Here is a 12,869-nt window from a genome sequence, read left to right on the forward strand (position 1 = left end):
TGAACAGATGTTTCGAGCTGCGTGAGGAAATATTTCAGTTTTTGGAAAGCAAGGGGAAGAACACAGCAGAGCTCCGGGAGCAAAAGTTTCTGTGTAAATTGGCCTTTCTGTGTGACATCTTGAGCCACCTCGATGCGCTGAACCTGCAGCTTCAGGGGCGCATCATCACGGACATGTACGCTGCAGTGAGGGCTTTCAAAACTAAACTGTGCCTGTGGGAGAATCAGATGATGCGAGGAGACCTTGGCCATTTTACCTGCTGCAAAACCATAAAAACGCAGATCTCTCCCACCGCGTTCCCATGCGCAGTTTTCTGAAAAACTTGGTGTACTCGGCGCTGAGTTTAGGCGGCGATTTGCTGACTTTGATGTCCAGAAATGTAGGTTTCAACTGCTCAGTAATCCCTTTGCAGTTGATGTGGAAAACGCAACGACTAACCTCCAAATGGAGCTGATTGAACTCCAGTGTAATGGCACGCTGAAGTCAAAATATGATGCTGTGGGCGCCGCACAGTTTCCACAGTTCATCCCTGACACAATGCCTCAGCTCCGCATCCAAGCTGCTCAGATGCTCTCCGTGTTCGGCAACACTTATGTGAGCAACCTTTTTCCTCAATGAAGATGACCAAAACATCTCACAGGAGAGGCCTGACGGATGAACACCTGTGCTCAGTTCTGAGGATTTCCTCAGCTCAGAGCCTGAGCCCCGACATTGATAAGCTAGCATCCAAGAAGAGGTGCCAGGTGTCTGGCTTGGGCACATCAGATTAGATCAGTGTGTACCAAACTGAGCAAAAATTAAAAATTAAAGTTTCCTTTAAGCACTTTTATTGCTATTCCAAGGCATGGCTCTGAATGGTTGATTGATTTATTATTGTTAATTTATTTTTAAAATTATTAGCCTGTGGAAAAAGTTTTTTTGATATTTAAATTAGAAGGCTGCAAATAGAAAAGAGGCATATGATTTTTATTTAAATTTAATAAATAAATGCCATGGTTATTTTTTATTAAATTTTGCATGTCTGTACTATTAAGTTATATATTGGTAATATGCGTTGCTTGTTCCATATTCATTGTTAAAGCAAAACTTGTTTGAGTTCATATTTAAATGTTCAATTGTTTATGTTGGCCCGTGACTTTGTTCAGATTTTAAATTTTGGCCCACTGTGTATTTGAGTTTGACACCCCTGATGTATGTTAAATGCCTACTGACACATGCAAATAGGAGTGAGTGAACAGAGCTCTTAAAAAAACTGAATGAAGTGATTCTTTCTCAGCAAGATTCTCCTGAGTGTGAGAGATTCACTCTTCCTCCTCTGGGGATCGAAAAGACTGTTTGTTTTACAACCACTGAAGGGAATTAATTCTGCTCACTTGGACTTATTGAGGCTGGCCTCAGCTGCAGCTGCCTGTAGGAGCTGAGTGGACTTGCTGACAGGGACCCCAAACACAGCACTGTGCGTGACATCACTCAAGATGCGACGGTGGCCACTCTTGGGTGCCATCTTTGGAGATGATGGTGGGGTCAAGGGCCCGACTTTGTGGATCCCTCTGCCTACTGTCTGTAAAGTCGGCGAAAAACCAGAGGTTAGCATGGTTAACTAAGAAAATAAGCTACATGCAGTAAAGAAACCAAAGTCCCAAGAACATAACCAAGCAAGAACTATTCAACCGGAAATAAAAAATGGTCATAAACCCCCCTTGAAACCCACCTCTTGACCACAGAATGAGGAAAAGATTAGAAAAGATTTACATGATAGATATAGCAGTTACTGGTACAGTACAGAAGTGTAAACATAATTACATAACAGCAACTTGCTTACAAACTGATTCCAGCTAAAGAAGACAAATAAGGACATGATTCGTTTAAGACAAGCTCAGTCAGTCCCAACCCAAAAGGCAGCAGTAGGCAGCAGAAGTAGGATCATTACCACAACCTCGTGGTCAGCTCCACGACCAGTTACTTCAGACTCAGGGATGAGAGTGAGATGCAGTGCTGCTTTATGGGCAACATGCTGCTCTTGCAGCTGCTGCTGCTGGTACTGCAGTTGCAACAACAACCCTGCCTGCTGTTGAATCTGTTGCTGATGGAAGCTCTGTATCAGTCGATGCTACACAAGAATATCACAAGGCCTTTCAAGTTTTAATAGTTTCAGTAAGAATTTTAAAACATTATTTACAAGCATAAAAGTATTGTGTATTACTGTAGTAGTACACAGTCAAAGGGAAACAACCAGAATAGATATAAAATGAGAATCAGACAAGGGAGGGTGGGGTGAGATGAGATTATAGTGGGTTTGTGCCACAAAATACACTATAGCCTTTACAAAATATACTTGGAAGTACGAAAATGCTGGCTCAGAGAGGAACTAGAAGTGACACTTTTTGGGATAATTTAAAGAAAAGGGAACAGTATGAATACATTTGTGCTGAAGTGTTCAGGATGAATCAGGGTTGGGCCAGGAATGGAGACTTTTTTGGATGAAATTACTACATGATATTCAATAATTAAGTGAATAGTCAACATTTTTAAAAATTTAAAAATCACTGGAAAGCGAATACTGTTGATCAAAAGCACTTTTTTTTTAACCCTTGTGCGGTCCTTCGAATTTGTGTACACACCGTTTGTCCTTGCAATGACTTTCATCTTGTCCCAGAATATGAGTATTAATGAATGTGAGGAAAAGTTGGCACAAGTCATGCAGTACAGAAACATGCACACGCACGCATATTCATGCACGCATACTCATGCATGCGCGCACACACACACACACAGACACAAAGACATATTGGGTCTAGGTGACCCGGGGGACCCCAAAGGACTTTACAAGGGTTAAATGCACTTTTAGTTTATAGTTTCAAAATAAAGGCTACACTTCCTTTGACTTCATGACTAAAGTATTCATACCACAATGCAATTAACCATGATTAAATAGCTGCATTGTTGCCCAGTGATAAATAAAATGTAATATGTGTGTGATGTGATATAATAAATATATGTAGAAAAAGAGAAACAGAGAAAAACATCCAACAAGTTAAAATGTCTCTTAAAATACCATCATTAAAAATAATTATAAGGAGAGTTCTGCATCTTTCCTTATAAAAAGAACAGACAGTGGTTGCACCAAAAACAACAAGGGGGGGGGGGGGGGGGGGGGGTGGTGATAATTTAGAAAAAAAGAAGGAACATTTCCATTCTTGTCCCATAAAGATGCCTACCTGCAGTTTACCCTGTGGACTTAAGAAACCTTGTTGCTGTTGCTTCAAGAGAAGTTGATGATGCTGTGGTGGAGCATGTGGGTGCATGCTGTTTGTCTGGGCTGACAGTGATGCAGCCTGTGTGGAAAGGCCCTGCTCAGCAGGTTGGACAGCAGCAGCTGAAGGCAGGGCACCAATACCAACGCCTGGATAAAAGAGAGACAAAACTATTATTCACCACATGCCCTGGATGAACAAACCTCATGGATTTCATTACAGTATTTCATGCAAATAAGGCCCACGGAATAAGATGAACCCATTGTTTAGTTTAATGGATGTTTGTAATGTGCACAATGCACATAAAAACCACCATCATTAAAGAGATGGGAGGCCTTTGTCCCTGTTAAGATATTGTAAATACATTTATTCAGTCTTTACAATATATTCATTGTAGTAAGTTTCCATATCAATTTATACTGTTTGTTTTTAAATGCTGTACTAAAAGGAGAAGTACTGAAGAAAGGTGTGCATGCTGATGGTTTACATAACAGGATGGTGTATGGTACTGATGGCACTGACTGTTACACTTGGAGATAGAGACAGGTCACAGAACCGGCCTGAACCAGTTTCTCTGCCCAAATAATGAGGAAAACAGAACATCAAAAAAAAAAAAAAAAAGGAAAACAATCCAAAGTGTATTTCTTTCATCTAACCTGAGTTACTGAGCAGAATAGCTCAGCACATGTACATGTTTTCTATTGGTGGAGAGTCTTTGTTTGGAGCAGCCTTTGCCAATCAGAGCTCAGAAGTTGCGCGTGAACAGCACATGGCTGTAAAGGGTTAAGGTGCTGACCATTGATGTGTATGTAAAAAAAATGTATTTAAGCTTTGAGCACTGAGGAGTTTCTCAGTGCAGTTCTGAATGTAACCATTGTTCTGCACTCCTTGCTTGCAAGTAAAACTTTTAAAACTTGAGATCTCGTATTTGATTCTTTATTTGATCAGACCTTTATTTGAATTGTTTTATTTGTTAGGAAACTGGGGTATGAACTAACAGCATTTTTTACAGTTCTTTCTAACAGAGAAAGTTTCCTGACAGTCCCCATCAGGGCTGTCTTATGAAGAATGTCACAGATTACTGGTCTGGTCAAAAACTGACAGGTCATTAAGGACAAACAGATTCCTCAGAAACACGAATTGAACCACAGGGAGAATAACTCAAATCTACAATATTTTGCCCAGTCCAACGAAGCACATCTCCCTGAGCTATTACAGAGGTTATTACTACCATGGTAACTGACAACATAAATGTTTGCAGGGGTCTGAGCACTGACATTAGAGACTACGTGTAGCACTTGTACCTATAGCCTGGGACACTGGAGCAGCTACATTGGATCTCTTGCGTGGTGTGAGTGCAGGCTGGATGGGCAGAATTCCTGATATTGGCTGGGGCTGAGGCTGAACGGCCTTAGGCCGCTGTCGAGGTGCAATTGAGGTCTCTGTGGTGGGGATGGGGTCTGTAAACCTAAGGGAAGAAGAGACAGCAGAAATATAATGAATAAGATATTATTATGTTAACTGTTACACCTACACCTTTTGCTGAGCACTTACCTGGCTTTGGATTGACTCTTTTTGGCCACTGCTTCACTGGCTCTGATGGGGTCAGGGAGTTCCATAGGAATGGGTGAATTCTAGGTTAAAAAAAACAAACAAAAAAAAACAATCACTTTCTTGTTTCTGTTACTTATTAGGAAACTATGTCACACTCTGAAATTAATTTGCAGTTTCCATCAGTGCATATGATATCAAACTGTTGGCTGTTGGCAACCCATGGCTGTTACAACCTTGATTCCTTTCTCACTGCATTCATTTGTCAAACCTTCCTCAACAAAAACAAGCTTGAGTTAATAAACCACTGCTATGGTTAAAACAATTTGTGGTGGTGAAGATACTTTATTTATAAATATAGTTTAAATATAGTCTTCTCTTTTGAGAGTAACCAATAAGAATTGGACAAGAAAAATAAGCTGTTCCTCACTGGATGAATGTATAATGCCTGTAATTTAAGGCTGTGATCTGCAGTTCAAGGTGAATGTATACTGCAGGAGAGAGCACATTTGAATGGACACTGTGTGTAACTGGACACATTATCATCTACTTCATTTGTTCATAGTTGTTGCCTATTTGTTACATGAAGCAACAATATTTTTCAACACTCTTCTATTCATGTAAAGTTACCCCTAAAACCAGCACTTTGTAACAGGATCTAATCCATTAATTGTGTTTATGCAAATAGGTGTATGATAAGAAATATGATCACAACTGACTCACCTCACTTACTCACTTATATTGACTCTGCTACACTGTACACTCACTCACTGCCATGCTTACTTACATGTACATTTGTGACCGGACACACCCGTCGAGCCAGTTTAAATGCAAAGTAGGAGACCTGGTAAATGTCTGGTCTCCTATCTGGGTCAGGCTCCAGCATGTATCCTAAGAGGTTTACAAGCATGCACTGTTCAATTTTAGGTTACACAAATGAAAAATTCACAGCTACAAGTTCTACTTGTTAAAAAGATACACATGTAGTAACTAGGACACAGAGTATAATGTAGTGCATAAGGTTACTTACTAATGAGACAGTGCATGTCTTGTGAGTAGCGGGAGTTGTCTGGAATAGTGAAGCTACCGTCACAGATTGCTACCTGACTTTCCCCAAAAGGGAGTGTGAAGTAGCACAGTTTATAAAGTAAACAACCCATGGCCTGTATAAATGAGAAGATGAAAACAGTCAAGACTGGTCTTAAAACAAACACAAAAGTTACAGAATAGTTATAAACACATTCATCCTTACCCAAATATCTGCTTTAGTTGTGATGACCTTTCCACCATAGAGGTTGACCATCTCTGGGGCTCGGTATGACAGAGTGGTGTACCTGTAACAGACAACACAACAGAGTTACTGGACTTGAAGGCTGGGTATGCAGTAATTGAAAAAAAATAATAAACACAAAAATCATTCATGCGTGTGTTTGTGGAAGCCTAGCTTGTATCACGCCAGTCTCATCAAGCATCGACTGTAAGTAAGTCTACAGTTGACAAGCTGATTAATGAAATTGTCAGTTTGTGATGGACTGTAGACGGATTAATATTGTTGAGGACAAAGGCTTCACCAGAGTTTTGAAAGGTACAATATAAGCAACAGTCAAAATGTACAGTAATGATGATTGCCAACTTATTTTGATGCTTATTCGCCTTAACGATTAATTGTGATCAATCCACAGCTACCCTGTGATTAATCATTTTAAGGCCCTAATTTAAATATTTGTTTTATCAATATTTTTGTACAACCACATTTCACACTTCATTTAAAACACTTACGTACTACCCAAAGAAGGGACAGCAGACTAAAAAACTCACTTCTTGATTTCTTCCTCTACCATCGGCACTCCTTCAATCTGAGGGTTTTGAAATCTGTTGGTTGCACTTCCAAAGTCACAGAGTACATAATGACCCTGGTTGTGCAGGAGAATATTTTCCACCTGGGTGACGAAGAAGTTAGACCTTTATTGTCTGATACAGTTGTCGTAGGTAATAAATTGTTAAGATACACCGTTTCAGAATGTTACTGACAGGCACCAAGATCCATGCAGTGAAAATGTGCATGAGGGAAAATTAATTTGACTTGCCTTCAAATCTCGATGAATGATGGGAGTTTTGCACTGGTGGAGACGAGCCACTGCTTCACACGTGTCACAGAAGATTTGTAGCACCTCAGGTTCACTGAAGCCTCTCTGTAACCGCTGATTCATCAAGTTGACCACCTGACCACCTATATTAAACGCATAGGTCGACTCAAAGTATTGGGCTATACATTTATTAACACAGATGTTTAACGGCTCACAGCAGCCATTAGATGAATGATACAACATTGATCAAACAAGAGGGGGGCCATCAGAAATGAGGGAGGTGGCGGGAGTTTTCAGTTCATCAACGACGGCGACACATGGGGGCAGACAAATTTACCTCTACAGAAATCCATTAGGATTAAGACCTCCCACACATCACTTGCTCCAACTGCAGTTATGCTAGAGTCCAGGAAACCCACTATGTTCCTGTTGCCCACAAGATCCCTCTGTGTAAATAAACACAAAAAGAACAATAATGACACACCATGTGACAAGGTTTTTATTTTATTGTCTGACATATTTCTATGTTCTAGATGACAAACTAAATATAGAAAATATTTAACAATTCTGGCCACTATAACAGTAGAAACACATTGTTCTGCTAATTATCTGGAAGTAAAAGAGGATAACCATCTGGCAGTAGCTGTGCCACCCTAGGTGTGGCCACAGGAACAGGATAATTTACCAACAGTAGAGTATAATTCTTTTAGAACTTGGATGTTGGAAGTACAGAAGTTTGGATTTTGAACCTATTTGGGCAAAAGTATAAGATTGATATCACTAACCAGACAAATGCACAAATGCTTATAACACACCACTGATTCATGCTGAATGGAAAAGTTCATTTTGCTGAGCTTGGCGTTCACTTAATGGACAGTTTCACTCACCATAATCTGTATTTCAAGTTTGCAGATCTGCAAGTTGTGTTCATTGTTGACATACAATCTTTTGAGTGCACAAGGCAGACCTTGATGAGTGCGCACCAAAAACACAATGGCAAACCCTCCTGCAAAAATGTGTGGACAAAGAAAAAAATATTTTAAGTTAAGGGAGTTTTTAAACAGGTTTGAGTCAAAACATTCCAATACAGATCTTAATAACTAACGCATGTCAAGAAGTATCTATTAAGATATTTTTGTGGGATCAAGTGGACAGCACCAAGGACAACAACATAAATGAAGCTTTGTAACAAGTTTTGTTGTAGTTCCAAACCCAGAGTTCTAGAATGAATCTGATGGAAACAGCACTTGCGAAAGGGTTTAGACTTAAGAAAATATATGTAGACTATATGTTATTTTCATAATCTTTTTTTTTTACCTTGATCTGTTAGAGAATAAACGTAGTTTACTTTTACCTTGTGCGAATTATTTCAACTACCTTCCAGACTTTTATCAACAAGAGAAGTAAAAGCCACCATCTGGCTTGGAATTGTAGTACATTAGTATTCATAACATGGTAAACATACATTGCATCTAAAACGTGTTTCAAACCACCAAAGTCTGTCTGTCTGTCTGTCTGTCTGTCTGTCTGTTTGTCTGTCTGTGTGTGTGTGTGTCTGTGTGTGTGTGTCTGTCTGTCAGGATTTTCAGCACTACTGCTCAAGTAAATGCACACTTACAACTTCAGGCACTACTATGAACACACCAGCAAATGTTCATGATGTTCACTTACAACCTGTCATCAGCTAGATGGATCAACAAAGCTACGACCGAGACTTGCACTGCATAAACACGTGCTTACAACTACTACGCTATTTACAAACATGCTCCCTGAAAAGCTACATGACTCTGCAATTGCTAGGAGAAATTAGTGACAAAGCAGTGGCGAAATAAACACTGAGTATTAAGTCTTGTTCTGGCTTTAGAACTGTTCACAAAAAACACTAGAATTGTCACTGTTGCACCATTTAGACATAAGTCTCCTGCACAGGGGTAATGTTACCAGCAGTAACCTAATATCTACCAAAGAAAGCACGTCTTGTTGACAGTAAAGGCAGAAAGCTGCGCCCCAGAATAGGTTGAGAAGTAATCAAACACTTAAAATAACAAAAATATCAAAACCGCAGAAGTCAGTTATAATAAAAGGTATAATAATAAGGAAGAGACAGTTAAAAAACAGTCCCATGAGCTTTTATCTTGCAAAGATTTTGAACAACCCATTGCTGGATATATTATTATTATATTTTGTATTTTGCACAGAAGGTACAAAATAGTTCTAAAAACTGAAAAACAACTAAGATCAAAATTACACTTCCTTGGTAATTACAGCCATACATCAAGCCAGTGATGTGTCATCACATTATTGTTTGAACCGTAAAACTAGGTCAAACTTTCGAATATACTCGCCATTAAAAAATGTGTTCATGATCCTGTTGTCACTTGTGAATCCATAATAGCAGATCAATTTATCTCAGTTTGAAATGAATAAATACAGATTGTTGCACTCAGTCCAAGGTTTACGTGGTACAGATGAAAAATGGAAAATGGAGAAAAATTAATTCTAGAAAAAGAACTAGTAAGAGATGTCTTCAGACCCTAAAATTGATGATGGCGCAATACAACTTTTTTTATGTCATACTGTTAGTGCAACTCGGAACAACTGCTGATACCCATATCAATCCAATACCTTCTTTTCTCCCATAGCAAGCGGCGCAAAGTTAAGTTGTGCATTTGGGTTTAGATATTCGACAGAATTTAGTTGGTGTTCAATGATTGATCCTTAAGTTTAGACCAACATTGGACCGATGCTGATCCTAAGTATCGGATCAATTCATCCCGATCTAGAATAACTGACAAGTCACATGTAAATTACTTTGAGTATTCTGAAATTGAGGTGTCAAAAGGAGAGTCACTAAAGCTCTACACAGGAATTCAATGTGAGGTGGAAACCAAAATAAACATCTGCAGAAAACACATTTAAAAGATAAAGGAAAAAACTGGTGACAAAAAACCAGGAGAAAAAAAAGACATCCTGGAATTAGAATATTTGGAATTAGATAAGAGAAATCTCTAGCACCTTTTGGCCATCAAGATGATAGTTGCAGGAACAACAGGGTGAACCAGAAAAACATTGTCTACATAAGGGTATGTGGCAACGGGAGTATCTTGTCTTGGATAAAGGACTTAACTACTTAAAAAATGTTTTCTTGGTGGTGCAATAGTTTTGTTTTCAGTTCTATTTAACCTCAATCAAACTGGTCCCTTGGTCCCTGAAGCCACAAAACCAGTGTAATGTATCCCTCTGACTGCCTTTGTCTGTATAATGTGAAGAGTGTTACACATTCACAACAAAGGGAGTGGACTGAGGGGGGAAACATTCCAAACGAAACTGCAAGCTAAGAGCAACCAAAATCCCAGAGTACAACCAAAACCATCTGAATAAATAGGCCTGCTGTCACTGGGGAGTGTTCTATAGCAGACACTAAGTCCACTCCTGAAAGAAGTCCAGTCTGAAATACAAAATAACTGCCAGCATTTTGGAAAAAAATCCCAAGAACACCTAAACAAATGGGAACCTTGGACAAGACAACATCTGCATCAAGGCCAGGGTTTTTCCAGAAATGATAAGCAAAGTGCAGTTACAATATCTGACCATTAAGATAGAAATAAATTCCACTTCATGGTTACACTTAATGCAGGGGTTGGATTTCTTTCCCATTCACAAGGCTATAAAGCGACCAAAAAGATGGAAGTCATTTAAGTGCTGATAAATTAATCAGACCTTTTTCATGTATTTTTTAGTAAGAGATGCTCTGAGCTAGTACAGCATGACAGACTAATTTAAAAAACAAATGACCAGGGGAAACTTATCCCTAAGACATGGCTTAATTAAACCACCCATTTTGGACTACGGTTACAGTTGAAGCAATGTTGCCAAGCAAACTTCATTCCATTGTTAATTTCAGTGATTTGTCTTTGCATTTAACTGAAAAACATGCAACATGAAGCAATCATGTTTTATGAGGCTATCAGATGTACCTCATTGCCCCCCCCCCCCCCCCACACCACAAAACATCAACACTGTTGTTGTATCTGCATTTGGGATCTGTCACTCCTGTAAATATCAATACAGATAACTCAGCTTGGCAGTGCCCCTCTATAGCGGGGTAGAAAACATTCTGCCAGTTTCTGGTAACAAGAGAAGACACATGCAAACAAACAGCACAAAAACCACAAGCTCTTGTGCAACTTTGATTCTGAATGAAAAAAAAAAAACATGCAAACTTTTCATGCGATGCACAGACAAGAACTATGTCCACAAAATAATGCTTCTTTACAAATACATGACATTCAGGTAAATGTACAATTTTTATGCTTTATATGTGCTATATTAACGCATCTCTTGCCCAGGAGCTTATGGATTTTTTTTTCTAAAAATGAAAGGAACTATTGAATGATGAGACCACAAAGACACCATTGTAGAAAATATTTAATTACCCATACTTATTTTTACTGTTTCAACCAAAAAATTGTTTAAGAGTCACAGTTTATTATGCACGTGCAAAGTTAGTTATGTTACAGGCTCTACGCAAATTTTTACCAATGCCAGAAGTGCAAAAAAAGTCATCAGGGCATGACATTGTCTTGGGATACTCAAGAAAATAATTACTGTTTAGTGTCAGTATTAATGGTTTTAAGAGTTGTCTCGATTTAATTAGAAATATATAAACCAGGTTACTTTTAAAAAAGCATGCTTTGAGGGCTGCAGTTTGCATTGTTTAGTTCTTATATTTAATCCACTGTTGCATCTAGGAAGTGATAAGATGACTTATTTGTGCTTGTTGTCTTTCAAAATCTGACTCTTATTTGGTATTACTGAACTATGCGGTCTAATACTCTGTTTGTGTTTATGGGTGAAAAGAAATAATTCCCTGTCGCCCTGTCTGCTTTCCACTTCTGGTTGGTGTTTATTTTGGAGTCTATCTAGGCGTAAACCTAGTATTGAGGAATGTTTATTATTAAGAAATTAAAATAAAGGGATAAGTCATATAGCCTCCAGAAAGAGATAGCTATCTTGAGAGCAATCTTGGTTCAACTAGCACTGGAAGTCATTGCTTTGTACCACGGCCTTTGTCCAATATTTTACCAATTCATATAAAGTAACTGGAGTGTGTATCTGAACAACAATGTGGTGGAATTCGAATAGTGTGTATTCTAGAAAAAGAATGTAACCCAGGCAAAGAAAGCCTCGTATTTCACCTTCTGCGATAATCTCCTCCACGGTCACTTGATACCGTCCAATGCTGAAAACACGTCCGATAAAGCCGCTGCCGGAACCAGCGCTTCCACCACCGGCTCCAGAACCAGACCCGGAACTCCCCAATTCCCGTCGAGAATCGAAAAATTTCTTCATTTTCTTTTATATATTGTCCATAACACTGTCGAGTTTGACACTGTCGAGACAAAGTTTATCCCACCAAAGTCTTACTCTGGGTGGACCCAGTCCCCGTTCCCTCCGGCGCTGGCGTTAGCACTTTTCATTAATTGAATGAACGTAGCTAAACGCTAAATGCTGGTAAACTTAAATTAGTACCACAAACACCACTCCTTAACAGTCAGTGGTGAGCTCATGATTTTAATTAGCGAGAGGACTCAAAATCGGCTGAGGAAATAATTCAGAAGCGTATGTCACTGTTTTCCTGCCGACAGGAGCTCTCGCCGGCTGCTTAGCCTGGGTATAAGCCTTTAAAACACTTGTTAGCCAATAGCTCACTTAGCCGGTTAGCATAGCAGCTCGGTGCGATAACCGCTGTCAGTTCATGGATTGGCAGTAGCAGACGGGTAGATCCTAAGTGTCCAACGTAGCTTAGTGAACATCATTATTGCTATTATTCTCCGGAAAAAATCAGCCGACTCACGGCTTAATTCAACAACTTAACGACTTGCATCTCACCGCTTGGTTTCATCAAAGCTACACAACATGGCTGGCCACCTAACTTAATAAGAGAGCTAACCTTTAGTGATGTGTCGTTCGCGAG

General features: G+C 39.3%; 1 protein-coding gene across 1 annotated transcript in view; it reads right to left on the minus strand.

Annotated features, from left to right (window-relative positions):
* LOC103397190 (AP2-associated protein kinase 1-like) overlaps positions 1-12,861 on the minus strand; it is a 30,490-nt gene extending 17,629 nt beyond the window's left edge. Inside the window, 13 exon segments of the mRNA XM_025052772.1 lie at positions 1,374-1,561; positions 1,931-2,110; positions 3,219-3,403; positions 4,559-4,722; positions 4,809-4,888; positions 5,593-5,696; positions 5,836-5,968; positions 6,058-6,139; positions 6,624-6,745; positions 6,893-7,035; positions 7,230-7,338; positions 7,780-7,898; positions 12,091-12,861. Coding sequence (XP_024908540.1) covers positions 1,374-1,561; positions 1,931-2,110; positions 3,219-3,403; positions 4,559-4,722; positions 4,809-4,888; positions 5,593-5,696; positions 5,836-5,968; positions 6,058-6,139; positions 6,624-6,745; positions 6,893-7,035; positions 7,230-7,338; positions 7,780-7,898; positions 12,091-12,244 — 1,763 coding nt within the window. The 5' untranslated portion in view covers positions 12,245-12,861.
* Positions 12,862-12,869: the final 8 nt, after the last annotated feature.

This window comes from Cynoglossus semilaevis, chromosome W, assembly GCF_000523025.1.
Source record: "Cynoglossus semilaevis isolate Cse_v1.0 chromosome W, Cse_v1.0, whole genome shotgun sequence".
Classification (NCBI taxonomy): Eukaryota; Metazoa; Chordata; class Actinopteri; order Pleuronectiformes; family Cynoglossidae; genus Cynoglossus; species Cynoglossus semilaevis.